Here is a 23,170-nt window from a genome sequence, read left to right on the forward strand (position 1 = left end):
TTTGTGCAGTTCCACTTTTCTTCACGGCCTATGCCTGATGAACTAGAGATTCCAACTTGCTACTGAGAGCGAGAGAGAGAGAAAAATAGATATACAAGCAGCCAAATAGTTCCCAAACAGTGATTTCCTCATTACAGTGGAATTCTGAACAATGCCAAGAACATGTCAGAATATAAAGGAGGGTTGAATAACTTACACCCTGCCTGCCCCACAGTCTGACTGAAAGTATTTGCTAATGTGTTTATGGTTGATATTGCTGGACACTTACCTCGGTGTCAAATCCCTGACCTCTATAGGTTTACACTGCACGGTAATGGTGTGTGTGTGGAGCTATTTTATTTACAACTTTCTCTCGCTTTAAATCTTAAATAAAAATAATATGCCAAACAGTCACTTATCAAATCTGTGAGCTATTATCTTTTTTTTTTTTTCTTCTTCTTCTTTTTTTTTTAAACACATGTTGATATATTTGTTACTGTACAATACAGTGCAAGGTACCGGCATGAAAACCTGGGGGCGGGGTCCATTTAACATTCTATATATTCTGGAAGATGGCAGACATGCACGGTCAGATGGAGCCGGCCGGCGTTGTCTTGTGTGTGTGTGTTGTCTGCCTATATAATCTGAAGGCTTCAGTATAAATCTCACACACCAAAAGACCTGGGCTGACCCTCGGAGTTAGCCTTTGTTTGGCAGACGCCTTGCCCCCCTTTAATCTTGTGAAGAGATAAATCCTTTGATGGACTCTGGCCTGACTCAGTTGAAAGTGCTGCCCAGCGCTGTCCATAGATCACCGTAATACGCCATGTTTGATGTTTTGGTGGGGGGGCTGTGGCTGTGGCATGCGGGTGGGCTTCCCTCACGACCTGTATAACAGAGTCATCAATCCTCGGCCACAGCCGCAGACCCCGCCTCTCCACCCCTCTTGTCCCCCCCCCGTACTTTAGCCATGTACCCAACCACAGCAGCCCCCCAGACCCTGCCCTCTTGACCACGAGAGCTATCACACACACACAACCTGGATAAGCATAGCATATCTGTCCGTCTCAGACACGGAGACGTCAGGCTTTTCTCACACACACGCACGCACATGCGCGCACGTGCACACACACACACACACACACACACACACACACACACACAAATCTCATTTTTGCCATTATTCCATTTATTATCTATCCACTCTTTTTTCCCCCTGAAAAGGTCTTATACATCAACTGTACCTATACGTGCAATTTTACAATCCATACATTCCCCATAATTATAGATCATCAGACATTTTGACAGGTTGAACGGCACCGTTGCATTTAGGTGTCACCGTGTGCCAGGCCAGGCCAGGCCAGCATGGACAACTCCTGTTACTAAAGATAAATAACTTCATGCTGGCACGCAAACCCAAAACGAGACACACCCACACCGTTAATGTTATTACCTTCATCTGAGGTTTATTATATACCCTTTAACCCATTCTGGACACCCCTTTATGGTGTTTTTAACAATTATTTTATACTTCGCAGATCTACAAGCTCGTAGCGCGGCACTATCGTGAAAATGTGGCGCAAATCTTTGAATATATATTCTTTCAGAGCGAACATTTTTAACATTTTTTTTTGCTTTTTTTTGGGAGGGGGGAATCCCTGGAACAACATATTTTCAAATGGGGGGGGGGGGGGGGGGGTCGGTGGCCAAATACATCTAGTTCTGGGGCTCCTCGACATGAAATAGTTTGAGAACCACTGACATAGAAACATGTGTTTTTCAGAAAACTGTCAGGATTTTGAAGACATTTGAAGAATCGTCGCCAGGCCTAAACGGGTTAAAATGGCTGCTGTGAAAAAAAAGGGGGTCCATATATCACTGAGAAGTAATGAGGAGTCAAGATCCAGTGAGCACATCGTTTGGATTGCGTCCAAGTGTCATCTAAATGAGCCTGATTGAACCGAGGTGAACTTCAGGCAGCTCTTTAGATCCCACTGATAAGAACCTCACTATAGGCCCATTAAGGCAAGCGGTGGCAGAGCGAGAGAGCTCCACATTACATGCACCGGTCCCTCTCTCTCTCACTCTCTCTCTCACTCTCACACTCTTATCTAAATCCTTCATTAACACATGCCTAATCTGAACACCGGCAGCTAATTTTGATAGATTTAGGTTCTCTCCACTGCAGGGGGCCTTATATGGGAGCATAAGTAAAGTATACTCTCAGGGTCCAAAAACGGTAACAAATTAAGGCATTAATGCCTACTTGAGATCGAAATAACTCGTGTTACTTTAAAGGAGTTCACTGCAGATCTTTTCATAATGTTATGTTATAAGACGATGTGTGTGCGTGTGTGTGTGTGGTGTCGCATGCATGCATGCATAGTGTGTCCCAGCAAGACCAGCTATGGCAAGTGAGTAGTGACAATAACACCCCTGAAATAGCATCGAAGGCATTTTAATTGCTTTACCCTGCGATGACTCAAAATGTTATTGATACTGTAGTATGAAAGAAAAAACTAAAGGGTGAAAGCTTTCCCAGTACTTCCCCCACTATCAACAAAAAACATTACAATCATATCCTTTATAGTTGGGAGTGTCTGTCATTGACAACTAAATTCCATGGAAGTAGTTTTAACACACACACACACACACACACACACACACACACACACACACACACACACACACACACACACACACACACACACACACACACACACACACACACACACACAATAGAATAACACCTGAATGCCAGGGCTATAAACTTTACACACGATAACCATCCTTTCCCCCCCCACATTCATCTCTTGAATCTCCTCCTCCACTCCTTCTTTCAATCTTCTCCGGCGTGTTTAATTATCAACACCACTTATTACTATAATAGACCGCTTGTACAGCGAACCTCGTCCATTAACCGCCTCTGCCTGCCATTGTTTCTACCCCGCGGGGGTAATTTATGATTCACTACTTGACATGTTTTTCTTTAATCAATTTGAAAGTAATAGCGGAGTCATGTGCATCCAGACTCCACAATGAGGTGCCGAAGCACTTCATGTGTAGGAAGCTTCACACAAACACAGGAAGCTCCGTGTTTCTCGGCGAGGCCATGAGTCTGAACCGCAGCCAGCGCTGCTCCAGGGACTGATGGAGCGCTCAGATTAACTGCAGTTAAAGGACCTGCAGTTCCCCAATGCAGTGTTGTTGTTGTCCAGGAGCTGAATGCTTTGCAAGTTGCATCTGAGTTGTGCGCTGCAATATAAGGGGTTACCAAACTTTATAATGAATTGCATTTTTATAGCGCTTTACAATGGTTCATTCATTCATACATTGGGAGGTGAAGCGAACAGCGAACAGTCGACGCCTGCAGCGTCCTCACTTCCGACTCATTGGAGGCCATTTAGGGTTCAGTGTCTTGCCCGAGGACACTTCGACATGTGGACAGGAGGAGCCGGGATTCGAACCGCCGACCCAGGGATCTTTGGACGACCTGCTCTACTACCTCCTGAGCCACAGCCGCCCTTTATCAGCTTTAGACACCCAAAAGAAGAGAGATTTGGTGTCTCCTCCGGGACTCAAACTGAAAAGCCCCCAAACCACTGCACCAAAGGGTCGCCATGCACAACTCCTTGGGGTCCAAACGGTTGCAAGGAGTTGCATGGTGACCCTTTGGTGTGGTTTAGGGCCATTGAATTCAACCAGTTGAATCACTTGGGACGACGTGGGTCAACGTGCAACAGGACATATCACACCCTTTGGTGTGGTTAGGGCTTAAGGATTCACCACTTATTACACTAACATGACTGAGAGGTCATTTTGACCTATTTTGATATTTTGAAGTTGATTATCTTTGAGCCCATGAAGCTTTCAGAAGGTTCCCCTTCCACGAGCATCATCATTCCATCATCTCAGAAAGTTTTGACATCTGAAACATTTTCTAAATATGAATTTAAGCACATGCTACTTCTGTCACATTTTACTTCGGTCATGCTAGTGTTGGTGAATCCAAGCTAATAGAAAAAAATATATAGCCTATATATATATATATATATATATATATATATATATATATATATATATATATATATATATATATATATGCCTAACGATGATGTCACTGGAAGGCGGGTTTCTGAACTGCCCACAGCCCTCCTATGAGACACAGACCGAGTAGAAACAAATTGTGCCATTTTATCATGAACATTAGTGAGGACCAATTATATGAAGATAGGTTGAAAAGTGGTGCTTTAAGCTCTATTTAAAAATAATAATGTGAAAAACAGCCAATCTACAAGCTCAAATGTGAGCTTGGTAAAAGTTCGGAATTTCAAAATGTACTTGAGTGAAAGTTATATTATAACCAAAATTATTTATTTAAAGGTTTATTTATGGATTTATTTACTAGTTATGGGACTTTTATATATATATTTTTTGTAAAATTCTGAAATTCTTATGAAATATGGATGAATATTTCTATTTTAGAATACTTTTCCCCCTCAGGACCCATATACAAATGTGTCAGGAACCCAAAGATAGGTACCGACCCATCGTTTGGGAAGCACTGCAGTCCAGTCCATGCAGCATGACGGCTTATTTGAGTCATGCACGGCATTCTGCAGTTGGAGCAGGACTGCAGCGGTCTTCACTGCCCTTTGAGTTAGACTCCTGTTGACCAGACAGTGTGCCTTGTGGTTAGAGTGTCCGCCCTGAAACTGGGAGGTCGGGGGTTCGATCCCCGGCCGGGTCATACCAAAAACTGTAGAAATGTGGACACGGCCTCTCCTCTCGGCATCAATGGGTTGGATTGGGGGTCAAATCAACTAATGATTCCCGAGCGCGGTGCACGCTGCGGCTCACCGCTCCAAAGAGAAATGCGGAGAACATATTTCACTGCTGTAACGTGTGTGACTTTGATGATGTCAAGGGGAGCCAGTTCAGTGTAAAGATACAAGGAGGCTGAGTTGTCCGAACTCTGTGTGCTTACATCACTAGCACAACAGCTGTATACTGTGTAGGTCTTGGTGGATTGACTCATTAAACTCATTAGGGGAGGCTGTGTCATCAACCATAGGGATATTATACTGTAGGTTCAGCTGCACAAGCCACCTAATTTAGCTGTTTATGATGGGTATAGCTACTACTTTAGTTTTGTATATTGTAATGGCCTGAGGAAGGTCACAAGACCGAAACGTTGCTCAATTAATAAAATTGCTCTGAACTAGCAAGTGGCAGTGTGCGGATGTCCCTTCTTCCACATTGTATATTGTAATGGAAAATGCACTTGTTTGCCTAAAAATGAACAATTGTTATCCTTGTGCCTGTTAGAAGTCACTCACTATGACTCAACAAAGCTGAGTTCTTTGTCACCAAAAGAACGGCTGAGAGGCAGATTTGTAGTACAGCAGAGACATCAAGTGGTGAAAAAGAGAACATTAATATGAGAGATTTACATTAAAGCCATTAAATTAAAGATTTACATTAGATTTACATTAAATGTATTAAAAAAAAGTTCAGTAAGAACAGTATTTAGTGTCATTCTGAGACCCAACAAAACCGTATGGTTACAGCACTCAACCCTTTCAGTCTGTGCATAATACCCCCAAAAAGGGCTTGAACTTTCAACTGGGGACCCCCCAAAATGATCATATTTGAACTGGGGAGTGGGGACCCCCTACCCTGACAAGAACTTTGAATTGTAGGAGTTGAGGCATTACATTTAGTTTGACTCTGTTCCACAGATATTATAATATTGTGAACCATACAAGCTTTTAGCTTTTCTTATATTTGACAATTTGGCCAGTGTTTGTACTTGAGTGAAAGTATTGCTATCAAAATGTACTTGAAGTACCACAAGTAAAAGTACTTGTGCAGAATGTCCCCTTTCAAGTTTGTAAATAGCAGATCTACAAGCTCACAATGCGTCGAATCGTGACACATTGTGAGCTTGTAGATTTGCCATTTACAAATGGCCGAAATGCATATAGTGCTGAAGTGGTTAATGTATGTTTTGAAATAACAATCAAAGTCTACAAAGTGTTCAAATACATAGGAGTGGAGTAAAAGTAAAACATTTGGATCTGGAATGTAGTGCAGTAGAAGTAAAAGTAGGCTATTGGAAACACTCAAGTAAAGAATAAATACAAAATAAATACCTCAAAACCATAATTAAGTACAGTACTTAAAGGACCACGTCACCACTTTTCAACCTATCTTCATATAATAGGTCCTCACTTATTTTATCATGAACATTAGTGAGGACCAATTATATGAATATAGGTTGAAAAGTGGTGAAGTGGTCCTTTAAGTAAATGTACTTAGTTACCGGGCGGTAGTTAGTTTTTACACCACTGGGTTTTACAGCCAGGACAGATGTGAAACAGCTGGTTTGGCGTGTAGGAATTAACACGAGCCACGAGATGGCGTGTGTAATCAAATGATTGAGAAAGCGGAACGGAACACTACGCCCATCAAGCCGACAGGTGGCGCCGTTGTTTAAGACTGGCTGACTTGCATATAGGGGGGGATGTAAAAAATATAGTTTTTTTTTTTCAAAACAAACAGCCTTCCTGTCAACATTCATTGATCATTGTGCAGCATCTAACTGATGCATGTGTGAATGTTGCTGCACTACGTTGAGCTGCTTTTAAAGAATATATATATTTATCTTAAAAAGCTTTAGGTTTCAAATTAACTTCCTCATGTTGTAAAGTAAAAAAAAAAAAAACATTGTTATCCGAAATGCTGCTGCTGCTGCTGCTGCAAAAAAATACAGCTAATTGCATTGCAGCAATCGCACCACCACCAGTACTTAATTCATTTAGACTAATTAATGCCATGCATTCAAAGGGACTACGTGTGTACTGTGTTGTGTTATTATGTAAAAAATGTTGGCATACCTCGCAGGCTGTCACAGTCAGAATAGATCGAGGTGGAGGGAGGGCATGGCCAGGCAGGAAAAGAAGAAAAAAACACGTATCCCTCAGAGCCTATTGGTCCATTTTTTCACCCCTTGTGCTGCCACAATACAGCGCACCACGTGACACCCACCCCCCTCCCCTGTTTTTAGCCAGTTTTAACGCATGTGCTTTAAAAGACAACACAGCAGCAGCAGGGCCAACTGACAGCCAGTCATTCACCCAACATAACAATCACGGTTAACACAATCATGGCGTTCTTTTTCATGTCGCCACGGTCAGATAAGATCGCTTGAGGAGTCGAGGTGAGGAGGACTCGCGTTCCTTAAATCAGTGGGAAGTATAGAAGACAGACAGACACTAAAGCGGACCATGGCGGCGGCTGCCACGAGCAGCAGCAGCAGCACCGTAGTCTCCACGATCGGCGCGCTCCAGATCAAGCAGCATTCCAGCAGCATCGAGCAGCAGCAGAGGAACAACAAACAGCAGCGCATAGACCCGAGGCGGAGGCAGGCGGCGCTCTCCTTCCTCAGCAACATCTCCCTGGACGGCCGGCCGGTGCAGGATGACTCGGAACTAGTGGACAATAATCACCACGAGGACAACACGTCCTCCGTTGGCGTTGAGGCCAGTAGGACTACTGCTAGACAGAGCCTGGTTTGTTGTTCCCCGGCGGCGGCGGCGCACGGTGTTGGTGGTGGTGCCGCCCCGCCGCCGCCGCCGCCGCCCACGGCCGCCCAGGCACTCGCCGCTGCAAACCAGGCTCTCCTCGCTGGTACTACCAACACCCACCGGGCTGCTCCTTTTGGCACGGCCGGGGCCGCCCACCACTACCACCACCTCCTCCTCCACCACCACCCACCTGAGGCGGAGGGAGATGCGTTCGCCGCCGCCGGCGGCGGGCCTCTTCTTCCTCCTCCTCCTCCTCCCTCCTCCGCCTCGATCTTCAGCTCGCCTTTCTCCGCCGTGCCGCCCGCGACCAGAGGGAGGCTGCAGACCTACACTCAGGGAGTCGTGCCCGTGCCCTACTCCTCCTCCAGACAACCGGCCCAGCAACAACTGCAGAGCATCTGCTGTCTGGAGGGAGGACAGATAGCAGCCACCTCTGCCATTGAACTGCAGAGGTCAAGGTAAACGCCGTGCCCTGCCGTGACCAAGTTTATAGGCTACTGCACGGTCAAGTTTATAAAGCCTCATTTATACTTAAAGGACCACTTCACCACTTTTCCAACCGATCTTCTTCATATAATTGTTCCTCACCAATAATCATGATAAAATAGCAAAAAAAAAGGGCTGTGGGCAGTTCAGAAACCCGTCCACCAGTGACATCATCGATGGGGAATCCAAGTTAAAAAAGTTGCAATGTGAACATGGAAGCCATCATTTTCACTTAATTGCCCATGGCCCTCCTATATATAGGCTCCTACAGTATGAGACAGACTACCAAAACATTGTGGTATTTTTATCATGAACATTAGTGAGGACCAATTATATGAAGATAGGTCCTTTAAGTTGCGTGACCTGTGTCGAGCTCAGTATAAATGTCAGATCTACAAGCTCACTACCACCACCACGATCTACACGCTCACCAGCATAATATCTGCTATTTACACCATTCAACAAACATCAGCAGACAACTACGTAAGCATAAATGAGGGCGAGAGAGAGAGCGTGCATAGTAGTGCTGAATGTAATTAGCTTAAGAGCAATTCTATAACGTGATTAATGTGCACACACAGACAAATCCTCTGTGTGTTGAGGCTGCAATCCCTATGTTTTACGTCCTACCCACGATTAGAAGCATGCTCGTCTTCCCCGGCCGTGGGAGACCATAAACGAGACGACACATCGTTGCTGCTGGGAGGAAACCTCATAACTCATAATTAAATTTTCTCCAAAAATCTGTGCTATTATTGAACACCCTGTGTGTCCAATGGAAAGTAGTAAAAAAAAAAACGCATTGGACAAAACCTCTTAACTCAATTGGACCCTCAAATTGTCTGCTAAAACAGCTAACTCCACCACCTCTCTCCTTCTTCTCATGCAAGTGATTGACAATATATAAAGTCACAACAACAACTTTGATGAGGTAGTATTGCATCGTTTAATTTCCCTAGTAAAAATGTATATTTTTCATTTCCTGAAAAATGAACATTTTGGAGTTGGGTGGTTTCTTCCCGACAGCAACGAAATACAAGACGGAATCCCCACTTGGCCAGAGGGGAGGTTGCTCTCTCTCTATTGTCAAGCAGTAGGTGTCCTAACCCGACACCATGGGTCTACATTTCTTTGCAATGGAAGACAGGGGAGGCCAACTCCAACCACTGCAGATGTAGCCTATATAGTTCAGTGGTTTCTCAAACGTTTTGTGTCAAGGACCCCCAAATCGACATTTATCAGCCCCCATGTGAAAATCTATGCGAGGGACCCCCATGAGAGAAGATTTTTACGGCTCTAGCAGTGATGCTTCCATTTTAATTCAAAGGACCCCCAGTTTGACATGCATTAGGCATCTCTGGGACCTCAATTTATATTGTAAAATCAACCAAATATTTTGTACACTCCTCTCAGAGTTAGACTCATAATAGTCCATTTGGTTCCTAACTATCATTTAGCTAGGGACCCCCTGGAACTCCCTAAAGTACCCCTAGGGTTCCCCCACTTTGAGAACCAATGGCCTAGTTATAGTGTAATAACTCTACTACCATATTTTGTGTTTGTTTTGTTTATTAATATTGACTAGACCTGTACGTGCCCGTCGCAGTTGGCCACCGGCCTACTTGGGATTTGGGAACGATGCAATTTGGGAACCTAATGATATATGTTGTCATAGCACCCGTTTTAACTGTCAGCCGGTGTCCCACATGGAGATCTGTGTGTGTGTGAAGACTGCAAACTGAAAAGCGTACTTGGCAATCAACTCGGCCCACTGGCAGAGCCTGTTTGGTTGAGCCTCAATTGGCTGAGGCAGAGGCTGGAAATTGCACAGGTGAAAGGAGTTGACCTCATTAGGCCCACTGGCAGAGCCTGGCCCAGGTGAAAGGAGTTGGCCTCATTAGGCCCACTGGCAGAGCCTGGCCCAGGTGAAAGGAGTTGGCCTCATTAGGCCCGACCGACTAGGTCCGACCGACTCGATACCTGGCACTGCACTCCCTGTGGGGTTGTGGAACGCGTGTGTCGAATGTGAAGTCGGTGGGTGAAACGGTTCTCGAGTTACGTGCATTACAACCGTACACACACGTACGCACGCATTTATAGTAGGATGTCTCAAGTTTATCTGCAGAATCTGCATCTGGAAATGATTAATTAAATTTTACTCGTCCCTGATTGTATTATAGAATACCCAGGCTAGGCCGAGTTTTCCCAAGAGGATTGTCATTGCGAACGGTTTTCGAGAAAGTCTTCTAGAGACTGTAGGTGCTCACTAGTTTTGTCAAGATTTGCCGAAAATATTTCTTCAGTTGTCATATTTCATTGCAAACGAATATAGGCAAAATGACTCCTACCATCAAATGGTTCACCACCATTAGTGAGAACAAAAAGCCCATTATGCTTTGTTTTTAGTTATTCATTTTTTTGTTATTTTAGTGACTAAATGAATGAAATGATTTCGGTCTGATTAATCTGACAGCTGTCTGAAGACTTCAAGAGGAATGACATCAGCTGTTTGCGTTTGCTTATTTTCCGCATGCAGGTGCACGTGGCCTTGTGACTCAGTTGGTCCAGTAGAAAGACAAACATGATCACAAGTCTATAATAGCTGTGGAGCCGTAACCTAGTTCTTTGTCAGGCAGTTCTACTGTGTACCTCACATTCCAAAATATGCTGCATCTCTCTCTTCGTCTCCCTCTCTCTAATGCTTGGTCTTTGTCTCATAGCCTCACACATACTGTGTGCATATACAGTACGTGAGAAACACACGCACACGGTGGCAAGAGTCAATTTAAGTTGTTTTTATTTCCTACAGAGCAGATGAGACGGACGTTTCGGCTGTCCATCTTCATCAGTTCATCGGCCTTCATCACTCTGATGAAGGCTGGTTGGCCGAAGCGTCCGTCTCATCTGCTATGTAGAAAATACAAAATCATTTTAATTTACTGTTATTTTCAGCGTGGTGGTCACAAGAAAAGTTATATATACAGAAGGGCTGCACGATATGGGGGGGGAATCATATCTCAGTATTTAGGAAAACTAAACATTATTCAAAAAGTCGCATAATAACAAGTCAATATCACTCTGCAATTTGATGTGTTGTAGCAACAATGAAAACTAGCATGGATGGGATGTTGCTGGCTTTAGAAGTGGCGATACAGTTGCCTTTGCATGTTCACACCTCGATAATATTACGATAAGGATATATTGTGCAGCCCTTAATATAATATACAGCATGTGTAAATATGTATAGCACACTATATGATATATTCTAGCCTGTTAATATATGTCACTTCAAAACATGGCCCCCACACACCTGCTGTCACCTTGGCCTCATAGACAGTAAACATCCTGTAACTGTACACCTACAGATTACCCAGGCTCGTAGCACTGCAGTGTGTGTGTGAAATGTGTATTTTTGTTGTAGCTCTTTGTTTACGCTCCCCATTGGAAGCACAGGTGGACGGACACGCTCGCTATGCCACAGGGGGGGGAGGAATGTACTCGCAGTTTTCTTTTACCTAAAGTATCACTACAAGTGCAAGAGTATTGGCATCAAAATGTACGTAAAGTACCAAAAGTAGTCACTATGCAGAATGTCCCATTTAAAGTTTTCAAATGTGTAAAATAAAAATGTTTTGAAAATAGGCCAAAAAAAAATATTTGCAAAGGGCCGAAATGTGTATATAGGGCTAAGTAACTAGTAACTTAATGTTTTCAAATAAATGTAGTGGAGTAAAAGTACAATATTTGCCTCTGAGATGTAGTGGAGTAGAAGTCAAAGTATTTGGAAATTGGAAATACTCAAGTAAAGGGTTACAAATACCTCAAAATTGCACTTACAGTACTCAAGTAAATGTACTTAGTTACTTTACACCACCGACAACTCAACTGTCACTTGCAGTCAAAGCGTGGCTCCCTCACTGCCAGTACCTCATGACAAAATCCTCTCCAATCCAGTTTTCTTTTTACTGAGAGTCTATTATCTTGTCATCTCTTGTGGGGCCAGACTTCACAGGGAGTTATTGTTTCTCCATGAAGCCAATCAGGAGCATTATTTACACTGATGTAAATAATCAGTGTAAATTGAAGTCCTGCGTGTCGGTTTCGCCTCACTCCGAGAGTGTGCAAATACACTCAAGGGTCCATTTGTAGGCTCTCAGAGATGAATGTAGCACTGTGCTACCCTCCTGACTTCATGGAAATCACATTTACGTAGAATGCCTTCATAAACAATTGCCATACTTGTGAAGAATGGCGCTAATAATAATTGCAATAGAGCTTCACATATATACCATAATGTTTTTTGAATTCCACACAGTATTAATTTATCCATTTGTTTACACATTTAACCAAATGGGTCCATTGGGTTAGACTTGTACACTGTCAGAGTTCAATGAACACGCAGGATTTTACAGGGTTTATTTTAAACAGTTATTCACCATCAAGAATGTATGTTGCACCAAAAACAAAACGCAATATGATACCATGAATCCCCACCCTCCCAACCACAATGTTGCGTTCATGTCCTCTTTGCTCCTCCATGCTTGTTGTACAGTAAGGTAATACTTTTTTTACTGGTCAAATATAACATTGTCCCCGTGTTTTGGAATGTGCTTGGGGGGAGAGGACATCTATTCTATGCAAGCAGAATTCCAAAACCGTGGAAGCAAAACAACCTGTTGATGGAACGCTGCCATATTTATTCCACGGTTCACGCCGCTGCCGTTCCGGCCGCTCCGGCGCACAGTGCCCGGTCTTGTTTTCCCAGGGCAGCTGGTGGAAAACGTGTCCAGAGAGGTCCCTCGCTGGGACAAGGCAGGATGCCCAGGGCTTTCTGAGAAGCTTGCCTGGCTCTCTGCAACGGCACTCTCTGTCCTCGGCTTTCCTCTCCCAGGGGGAATCAGGGACACGCTTTCTTTCTTTTCGGGGGCCTTTTCGCCCCGCACTTCTGCTCCCCATTCAGGAAGTCGACGTGCTTCCGATGTGCTTCCAAGGGGAGCCAATACTCGCTTTGAATGAAACCATCCTCGTCTGATTCTAATGCGCTGAGATAATAGATGGTATCGCAGTTCTTTTCCACTTTAATTTATTCCACTGTGTTATTATTCTACTGTACATATGGTTGCTGTTGGGTGGAAACCTTGTATGTCCAAATTGGACAACTACCACAATCTACCAAATGCTATACAGAGTCTGGAACTACTGTATACACCTCCCGAAATCCGAGAAAGGAAGCTGCCATTTCCGTTCACCAAAATATATTTTAAAATAACTTTACATTTCTTTATTATTCTTTTCCTTTTCTGGTAAGCAACAAGCTATAGATATAGCTTAGATGATACCTATTTATATTAGGATAAATGTGCGCGACTGTAAAGACGAAACCCGAAAGTTGGGAGGAGGAGGCTCCACTTCCGCTTTATATTTTGCTCATGATAGAGCTTCCGTTGCTCCAGACTGTACGACGGAAGCATTTTGATTTTGAAATTGCAAGAGGTCTAGCAGCAGTCTAGCAACACGATACTGCATAGTCACAAGCTCTTGTTAAATAGCTTTTATTGGTTAGACATAACCACTTTGTAACTGGTGTCCCTTATTTTGGGCATGTTATTGATCACAGGCGAAGATTTTCAAACATAGCCGAAAATTGCACATCTATTACTTTTAGATCGGCTATTTTCGCTGCTTTAGTGCTTTTTAGTGAAATGGGGAGATACAAGTTTTCTGCCTGACAGCAATCGTATGTAGCACAATCTACAGTGTTCACAACTGGCCCTGTCAGACAGCAAGGTGTGTTGCTCCCATCTTTGGTTCAAACAATGGCATTCTGCGTCTCTTCACATTCTTGCATGGTTAGGTCATTTTCTTTGTTGCATCATCGTCAGGAAGCACTAAAACATGTACTGTAATTTTAACAACGCTGTTTTAGCTTGAGCCAGCAGAGTCTGAGGCTGTAAAAGCAGGCTGCGCGCAGCGCCCATTATAACGGGTCATTCTGGAGTTTTGTGCATTTGAGTCACATCCTTTCTGGTCGAGGGTTGCATGTTGTCCGCTGAAGTCATGGCTGGCACGACCACAGGATTATATAAGAATGCTTAGTGTTCCTTTTCCTGAATCGTGCAATGCCTTGAACTGTCAGTAAATGGCTTGAGACAGCCAGAGGTTATGTTTAAATGGGCCATAATCAAAACCAGACGGGCAGTTACTATTAAGATAAGATAGAGCTGCACACTTGGACTGGGCTACAGGGGGTTTGTATCGCTTTGTGCTTGTTGACTGGCTCTGTGTCTCACCCTAAACGAAACGACTTGCAGTATATGTCGCTATTTTGAGGGCGCAGTCTGTTTCTCTGTTGCCAGGAAAAATATATCGGGTTTGTTATAAGTTGCACACAACCCAAACCTGTGAGTATACTGATGTTGTTTTAGGCCTAAAAACAACCGGAGAGAGAATTGAAAATCGGTTGATTCATGGTTTCTTTTATTTTTTCCCTTTTTTTTTTTTTCCTTCTTTTTTTAACAATAATTGTATTTTTGTTGGCCCTAGCTGAGAATTGTGAGGAGAAGCTAGAACATTGGATCTTTTTTCCACTCAGCCGACTTGCCAATGAAACGGAAGACAATGTCCATGGCAAGCTGCCAACAGGGAGTGCGTGTGAAACAGTTTAATCTCCAACCTCTGAGTGGTTCACATTAATTCTTGAACTTAGAGAGGCATGGCATGCAAATCAATAGATTTTCGTTTTGATTTGAAGTGTTTTTTCAATCGACTGGAAATCGGGGTGTATATAATAAGAAGAAATGTATACACTCTGGACTTTCTGGTTGACGCGTATGATCATCATGTGTTGTGAATTTGCGCGAATCACCCGAGGCAACAATATTCACCTTGACAGATCCTTGTTGTTGTTGGTGAGGCCATTGAGGCTTTTTTCCGGGCTTCCTTTTTGGAAGCATCCGATCAACTCTCCTTATAATGTCAGACTGTTTGGACAGCGGCGGGGCTGTCTGATGATCCAAACCTCTCTGAGCTGGCAGCAATGCATCAAGCCTCTCTCTCCTCTCCTCTCCAGTCTCAATGTGTATGAGTTAGGTCTGGTCTGGTCCGTGTTATTGTTCCTGTGGTTTTCTTCTTTGCCTGGAAAACATTCTTTGCCCCCCCCCCCCCCCCCCCCCCCCCAAAAAGAGAACATGTCCTGCTGTTCTTCATCTGCAGTGGCTGAATCACAGTCCTAAACTCTTAACCCATTTTTGGCGGGAACCCCATTTGGTGTTTTTTAAGCATTATGTCTTATAGCAGATCTACAAGCTCATAGGCGCGCTACGAGCTTGTAGGTCTGCTATTTTTGAAAAGTCGTGAAAATGTGTCTCAAATCTTTGAATATATATATTCTTTCAGAGTTTCAGTTTTTTACTCCAATCATATTTTCAGATGGGGGTCGGTGGCATATTATATATATTTTTTGGGGTTCTTGACATGAAATATTGAGAACCACTGATATAGAAACATGAGGTTTTTCGGGAAAATAAATAAATTTTAAAGAGCTTTTTTTTTTTAATTTCAATGTCGGGCCAAAAAGGGTTAAGTAGCACTTAGCCAACTAGTGGCCCTGGTCGTGAATTGAAAGGCTTTCCCCACATCATGCCAGGCAGTGTCTTGTTGAACTGGAAGGTCGATCTGCCCCCCCTCCCTGTGCTGGCCAGGTCGTTTTAGTGTGGTCACTCACTGGATGAGAACGACAGCTGTCCAGTGAGGATTTAGATCTACGCCAAGATTTAGAGAATGTGAAAGTCTGAACGTTTACTTTAAATTGAAAAGGATTGATTGCTGTAATGTCGACCCCCCCCTCCTGTGTGTGCGTGTGTGTGTGTGTGTGTGTGTGTGTGTGTGTGTGTGTGTGTGTGTGTGTGTGTGTGTGTGTGTGTGTGTGTGTGTGTGTGTGTGTGTGTGTGTGTGTGTGTGTGTGTGTGTGTGTGTGTGTGTGTGTGTGTGTGTGTGTGTGTGTGTGTGTGTGTGTGTGTGTGTGTGTGTGTGTGTGTGTGTGTGTGTGTGTGTGTGTGTGTGTGTGTGTGTGTGTGTGTGTGTGTGTGCGTGCGTGCGTGCGTGCGTGCGTGCGTGCGTGCGCGCATTTTCAGATCAAACTGAATTATGTAAAAAACAATAGCTTTTGTTGTGTGTGTCATTTGTTTTAATGCAAGAACTTTCCAGGAAGATTATTATGTTGTGCCATCTTATAACAAGCATTTATGATGACCAATTATATGACGATATGTTTGAAAATTACATTTTCTAATATCTTCACTATTTCTTTTTAGATGGGGATTAAGTTAATATAAGATGGTATATGCATTTTGTGTCCTTGGAGGAGAAACCATAATTCTCTTTGAGTTTTGAGCTGAGAAGTCGAGGGTTCCCAGACATGCTCGGCTCGAAAGAGTAATTTTCTAAATCATGAACAACCTTGTCATCCGACCCGTGTTGTTGTCACTGATGGGGGGCGGGTCCATAAATCACATCACACACAATCACATCTCTCTCTCGTCTGACCTTGAGCTAGAGGTCATTCCATACACTTCCACTGGGCATTGTTTTACTACCATGCATTTCATGATTATTAAGGCTGTGATGTAGGGGGGGGGGTCTTCAATATTATAAGCCAAGGACCCCTTAGCTGAGTGAGCGATGAAGTAGGGACCCCCCACTACATATTATTGTATACAATGGTGTTGCAGATTAAACCTTTTTAATAGCTTTCATTGATAGCTTCATTTAAAAAGGGTATCTTTGAAAAACAAACTTTTTTAAGTATGCTATATTGCCCTACGCACCTGTCACTAGCCTTCTGAGGTGTGCATCGGCCTTTTGCTAAAGCATTGATAGCTTCATTGACTTGTTTGACACTATCTTCAGTGTAAATTCACGTTTTATTTGTTTTGCACGTGATCTTTCCAAGTAACATGTTCATGTAATAAAGTTGGATCATGTTAATGTGCATTTTAAGAAGTCACTTAAAACCTTAATAATACATTAAAGGACCACTTCACCACTTTTCAACCTATCTTCATATAATAGGTCCTCACTAATAATCATGAAAAAATGGCACGATTTCTTTCTACTCAGTCTGTGTCTCATAGGAGGGCTGTGGGCAGTTTAGAAACCGTCTTCCAGTGACATCATCATGAGGCAGATATTTTTTTAAACAAGGATTCGTTACAAAAATATTTAGATTTTCATTATCGTGAGAACGATGGCTTCCATTTTCGCATTGCAACTTTTCAGGACTAGTAAGCCTGCAGTTTCTATTATCTTGTATTCCCCATCGATGATGTCACTGGAAGACTGTTTCTGAACTGCCCACAGCCCTCCTATGAGACACATACCGAGTAGAAAAAAATTGCGCCATTTTCTTCATGATTATTAGTGAGAACCTATTATATGAAGATAGGTTGAAAAGTGGTGAAGTGGTCCTTTAATAGTGAACTTGACCTCAGCTCTGTACCTGGGTCTGCTCCCTTTCCCTCTAGTCTATACGCCAAACCTCTTCACCGAAAATAGCATTGCTACGAGCTCACAACGCGTGTCACCGCTAACGCGTGAGCTAATCGATCACACAAACATTTGGTGATCCCCCCCCCCCATCCCCCTCACCGTAGTAACTCTGAGGACCCCCTAGGGGCCCCGGACCTCCTGTTAAGGACCCATGCATTAGGCAAGGATATGGCCCTCTCTCTATATGCTCCTTGCTTCAGCATTGAGATTGCGCCGTCATGTGTAAAACATTATCTCATCTCATGCTGTACAATGTCCACTCAGCTAGTGTTGGTTTACCCCCCCCCCCCCCCCGGGAGATCCTCAAGGACAGTCATCTTTTGTTAATCTGTCCTCCTATCCCTGTCGATCATTAACTTCTAAGTTGCAGCAGCCTGTGGTCTTTCTTTTACCAGCTGGCATTGGCGCACTGACGAGTGGATGGCTCTGGTCACCTGTCATGACCTTTCATGTCGCAGGACAACACATATCGCTTATCATGTCATTACCGGCGACCGATTTAAACCTTTTTTCTTTTAATAATCAAGAAGCACGTGTTTATAGTAAATCCTATTTTACTTCAACGTTGCACAACATTGTTGCACAAAAATAGCACAATGTCGGTTTAACAATATTTACTCTGTAATTGAACCCATTCTGCGCGGGAACCCCTTTTTGTGTTCTAACCCTTCTGGACGGGAACCCCTCTTGGGGTTCTGTACAGTATGTACAGTATTCAAAAATGTAAAAACTTTGATGCTGATATATAAATATTTGGTTAAGTTTTTCAGAAAGCTTAGGTCAGGATTTAGAGGGCTTTTTAGAATCGGCCTCAGTCCAAAATGGGTTAAATCAATTTGTTCGGTTTATCGGTTGCACCTCTAAACACATCCAATCCATCTCAGAGTAAAAGTTGATTGACTTGACACTAATGGAGATGGAGTATTATGCGTATCGTTTTGTTTGCAACTCAGCAGCACTGACTGTACAATCATGTTGGGTTGTTGTTTCTGCAGCAGACTCATGAATTCCTTCACCAAGGTTCACTTTATTTGTCATGTAACATGTTTGCACATATCAAACGAAAGTCGTACTCGGGACCAGCAGTGCATATTTAAAACCTATCAATGAAAAAGAACAAGCATAAAATCCCAAAGTGCAGTGCATTAAAACTGAGCAGCATATTAAACAAATATAAAGCGCCGTACGAAGCCAACTCTTGTCGTGACAAATCATGACAACACACACAATGTTTCGGGCCAAACAAATAATTACAAAGAAGAAAAACAACAAAAGTAACCTGCCGTTTTTTTCTACTTTCAAATTCTTTGTTTGGCCCGAGAAATTGTGCGTGTTGTCATGATTTGTCACGGCAAGAGTTGGCTTCGTACGGCGCTTAAAAGGTCTTTAAATAAATTAAATAAGAAATGCCTATGGGAGAATGCATTGGGTTTTCATTTCCTGGGCCACTAGTTTTTCTGAAAGGGGGAGGGACTGCGACGCTCTATACCCGAGGGGAGCGGGGCAAACTGTTCATGGGCTGGGTGAGTGGGGGTCCTCCATAATGCTGGGTGGGGTCCTCCATAATGCTGGGTGAGTGGGGTCCACCGTCCTCCATAATGCTGGGTGAGTGAGGTCCACCGTCCTCCATAATGCTGGGTGAGTGAGGTCCACCGTCCTCCATAATGCTGGGTGAGTGGGGTCCACCGTCCTCCATAATGCTGGGTGAGTGGGGTCCACTGTCCTCCATAATGCTGGGTGAGTGGGGTCCACCGTCCTCCATAATGCTGGGTGAGTGGGGTCCACCGTCCTCCATAATGCTGGGTGAGTGAGGTCCACCGTCCTCCATAATGCTGGGTGAGTGAGGTCCACCGTCCTCCATAATGCTGGGTGAGTGAGGTCCACCGTCCTCCATAATGCTGGGTGAGTGAGGTCCACAGTCCTCCATAATGCTGGGTGAGTGAGGTCCACTGTCCTCCATAATGCTGGGTGGGGTCCTCCATAATGCTGGGTGAGTGGGGTCCACTGTCCTCCATAATGCTGGGTGGGGTCCTCCATAATGCTGGGTGAGTGGGGTCCACCGTCCTCCATAATGCTGGGTGAGTGAGGTCCACTGTCCTCCATAATGCTGGGTGAGTGAGGTCCACCGTCCTCCATAATGCTGGGTGAGTGAGGTCCACCGTCCTCCATAATGCTGGGTGAGTGAGGTCCACTGTCCTCCATAATGCTGGGTGAGTGAGGTCCACCGTCCTCCATAATGCTGGGTGAGTGAGGTCCACTGTCCTCCATAATGCTGGGTGAGTGAGGTCCACTGTCCTCCATAATGCTGGGTGAGTGAGGTCCACCGTCCTCCATAATGCTGGGTGAGTGAGGTCCACCGTCCTCCATAATGCTGGGTGAGTGAGGTCCACCGTCCTCCATAATGCTGGGTGAGTGAGGTCCACCGTCCTCCATAATGCTGGGTGAGTGAGGTCCACCGTCCTCCATAATGCTGGGTGAGTGAGGTCCACAGTCCTCCATAATGCTGGGTGAGTGAGGTCCACTGTCCTCCATAATGCTGGGTGGGGTCCTCCATAATGCTGGGTGAGTGGGGTCCACCGTCCTCCATAATGCTGGGTGAGTGAGGTCCACTGTCCTCCATAATGCTGGGTGAGTGAGGTCCACTGTCCTCCATAATGCTGGGTGAGTGAGGTCCACTGTCCTCCATAATGCTGGGTGAGTGAGGTCCACAGTCCTCCATAATGCTGGGTGAGTGAGGTCCACAGTCCTCCATAATGCTGGGTGAGTGGGGTCCACAGTCCTCCATAATGCTGGGTGAGTGAGGTCCACAGTCCTCCATAATGCTGGGTGAGTGAGGTCCACAGTCCTCCATAATGCTGGGTGAGTGAGGTCCACAGTCCTCCATAATGCTGGGTGAGTGAGGTCCACTGTCCTCCATAATGCTGGGTGAGTGAGGTCCACAGTCCTCCATAATGCTGGGTGAGTGAGGTCCACTGTCCTCCATAATGCTGGGTGGGGTCCTCCATAATGCTGGGTGAGTGAGGTCCACCGTCCTCCATAATGCTGGGTGAGTGAGGTCCACCGTCCTCCATAATGCTGGGTGAGTGAGGTCCACTGTCCTCCATAATGCTGGGTGGGGTCCTCCATAATGCTGGGTGAGTGGGGTCCACTGTCCTCCATAATGCTGGGTGAGTGAGGTCCACCGTCCTCCATAATGCTGGGTGAGTGAGGTCCACTGTCCTCCATAATGCTGGGTGAGTGAGGTCCACTGTCCTCCATAATGCTGGGTGAGTGGGGTCCACAGTCCTCCATAATGCTGGGTGAGTGAGGTCCACTGTCCTCCATAATGCTGGGTGAGTGAGGTCCACCGTCCTCCATAATGCTGGGTGAGTGAGGTCCACCGTCCTCCATAATGCTGGGTGAGTGAGGTCCACCGTCCTCCATAATGCTGGGTGAGTGGGGTCCACCGTCCTCCATAATGCTGGGTGAGTGAGGTCCACTGTCCTCCATAATGCTGGGTGAGTGAGGTCCACAGTCCTCCATAATGCTGGGTGAGTGAGGTCCACAGTCCTCCATAATGCTGGGTGAGTGAGGTCCACAGTCCTCCATAATGCTGGGTGAGTGAGGTCCACTGTCCTCCATAATGCTGGGTGAGTGAGGTCCACAGTCCTCCATAATGCTGGGTGAGTGAGGTCCACTGTCCTCCATAATGCTGGGTGGGGTCCTCCATAATGCTGGGTGAGTGAGGTCCACCGTCCTCCATAATGCTGGGTGAGTGAGGTCCACCGTCCTCCATAATGCTGGGTGAGTGAGGTCCACTGTCCTCCATAATGCTGGGTGGGGTCCTCCATAATGCTGGGTGAGTGGGGTCCACTGTCCTCCATAATGCTGGGTGAGTGAGGTCCACCGTCCTCCATAATGCTGGGTGAGTGAGGTCCACTGTCCTCCATAATGCTGGGTGAGTGAGGTCCACTGTCCTCCATAATGCTGGGTGAGTGGGGTCCACAGTCCTCCATAATGCTGGGTGAGTGAGGTCCACTGTCCTCCATAATGCTGGGTGAGTGAGGTCCACCGTCCTCCATAATGCTGGGTGAGTGAGGTCCACCGTCCTCCATAATGCTGGGTGAGTGAGGTCCACCGTCCTCCATAATGCTGGGTGAGTGGGGTCCACCGTCCTCCATAATGCTGGGTGAGTGGGGTCCACCGTCCTCCATAATGCTGGGTGAGTGGGGTCCACCGTCCTCCATAATGCTGGGTGAGTGGGGTCCACTGTCCTCCATAATGCTGGGTGGGGTCCTCCATAATGCTGGGTGAGTGAGGTCCACCGTCCTCCATAATGCTGGGTGAGTGAGGTCCACCGTCCTCCATAATGCTGGGTGAGTGGGGTCCACCGTCCTCCATAATGCTGGGTGAGTGGGGTCCACTGTCCTCCATAATGCTGGGTGAGTGAGGTCCACCGTCCTCCATAATGCTGGGTGAGTGAGGTCCACCGTCCTCCATAATGCTGGGTGAGTGGGGTCCACTGTCCTCCATAATGCGAGCCGCAGTGCTCATGCACCTGCTGGTGTACTGTAGATGTCCTCGATGGAAGGGAGACTGCCAGTGCCACGGTCGGAATGCGTCACAGTTTTGTCATTTGCCAATTACAAATTATGGTTCATCATCACCTGTGGTTTGTTCTATTTTGTGGCGCGTGGCTAGTAGTAGCAGTATGTCGGTTATGTTGTTATTGTGGTAATCTGAACACGTGATTACAACTTAGTTTGGAATAGTGCTATACATGTTGGGTTATTTGTGAAGCTGGTGGCTCACTATATTGAGGTGGTCTGATAGAATCATGTGTCCGATTCATCATGCAAAAGCAAGTTGAAATAAAGGGCATCAGTAAGGTAATGTCTTACTTGCACCGGAGGGAGGTGTGTGTGTGTGTGTGTGTGTGTCACACACTGAAAATAGATGATCAACACGCTTGCTCACAATGTGTCGTGGTGAGCTTGTAGATTGACAGGCGTTATTCTCCTCCGTGTCTGATTCTGGAAAATTCTCCGTGATCTTGCATAACATCGGGTGCAGCGATGTTAATTGATGGCAACCATAACTGACCCATTACTCTGTGAGACAGTCGGAGATAGAACACACAGGCAATAAAAGACCTGCACACGCTGGTGTACAATATTTACCCGTGGCCTCCTTACACACAGTTGATGAGCACAAGGTTTACTCATTGCCCACAGTGTTTGTCACTGAATCTTAAATGTCAACCCTCCATCTTGCATGAATACTTAGTTACCCAGTTAGACCTGAGGACGATTCTTTAAAAAAAAAGTCTTCTAAATCCTGACAAAACCTATGTTTCTATGTCAGTGGTTCTCAACCTTTCCATGTCAAGGACCTCCAGAATTATCTGTATTTGGCCGCGGACCCCCATCTGAAAATATGTTGTTCGAGGGACCCCCCCAGAAGCAAAGATTTGAGATAAAAAACATACAGTATATTCAAAGATTTGCGCCACATTGTCATGATTTTTCAAATGCCGCACTATGAGCTTGTAGATCAACAGCTAAAGTATAACATAATGCTTGAAACACCAA

General features: G+C 45.1%; 1 protein-coding gene across 2 annotated transcripts in view; it reads left to right on the forward strand.

Moving 5' to 3' along the window:
• The first annotated feature begins 7,106 nt into the window (after positions 1–7,106).
• The window catches only part of cables1 (Cdk5 and Abl enzyme substrate 1), a 40,088-nt gene continuing 24,024 nt past the window's right edge, over positions 7,107–23,170 (forward strand). For both annotated transcript variants that reach the window (XM_083782441.1, XM_083782442.1), the window contains exon 1: positions 7,107–8,026. In XM_083782441.1, the coding sequence (XP_083638567.1) occupies positions 7,269–8,026 (758 nt within the window). In that variant the 5' untranslated portion in view covers positions 7,107–7,268. The remainder of the gene's footprint in view (positions 8,027–23,170) is intronic.

Source organism: Protomyctophum parallelum (genome assembly GCF_964188405.1).
Source record: "Protomyctophum parallelum genome assembly, chromosome: 14".
In the NCBI taxonomy this organism is placed as follows: domain Eukaryota; kingdom Metazoa; phylum Chordata; class Actinopteri; order Myctophiformes; family Myctophidae; genus Protomyctophum; species Protomyctophum parallelum.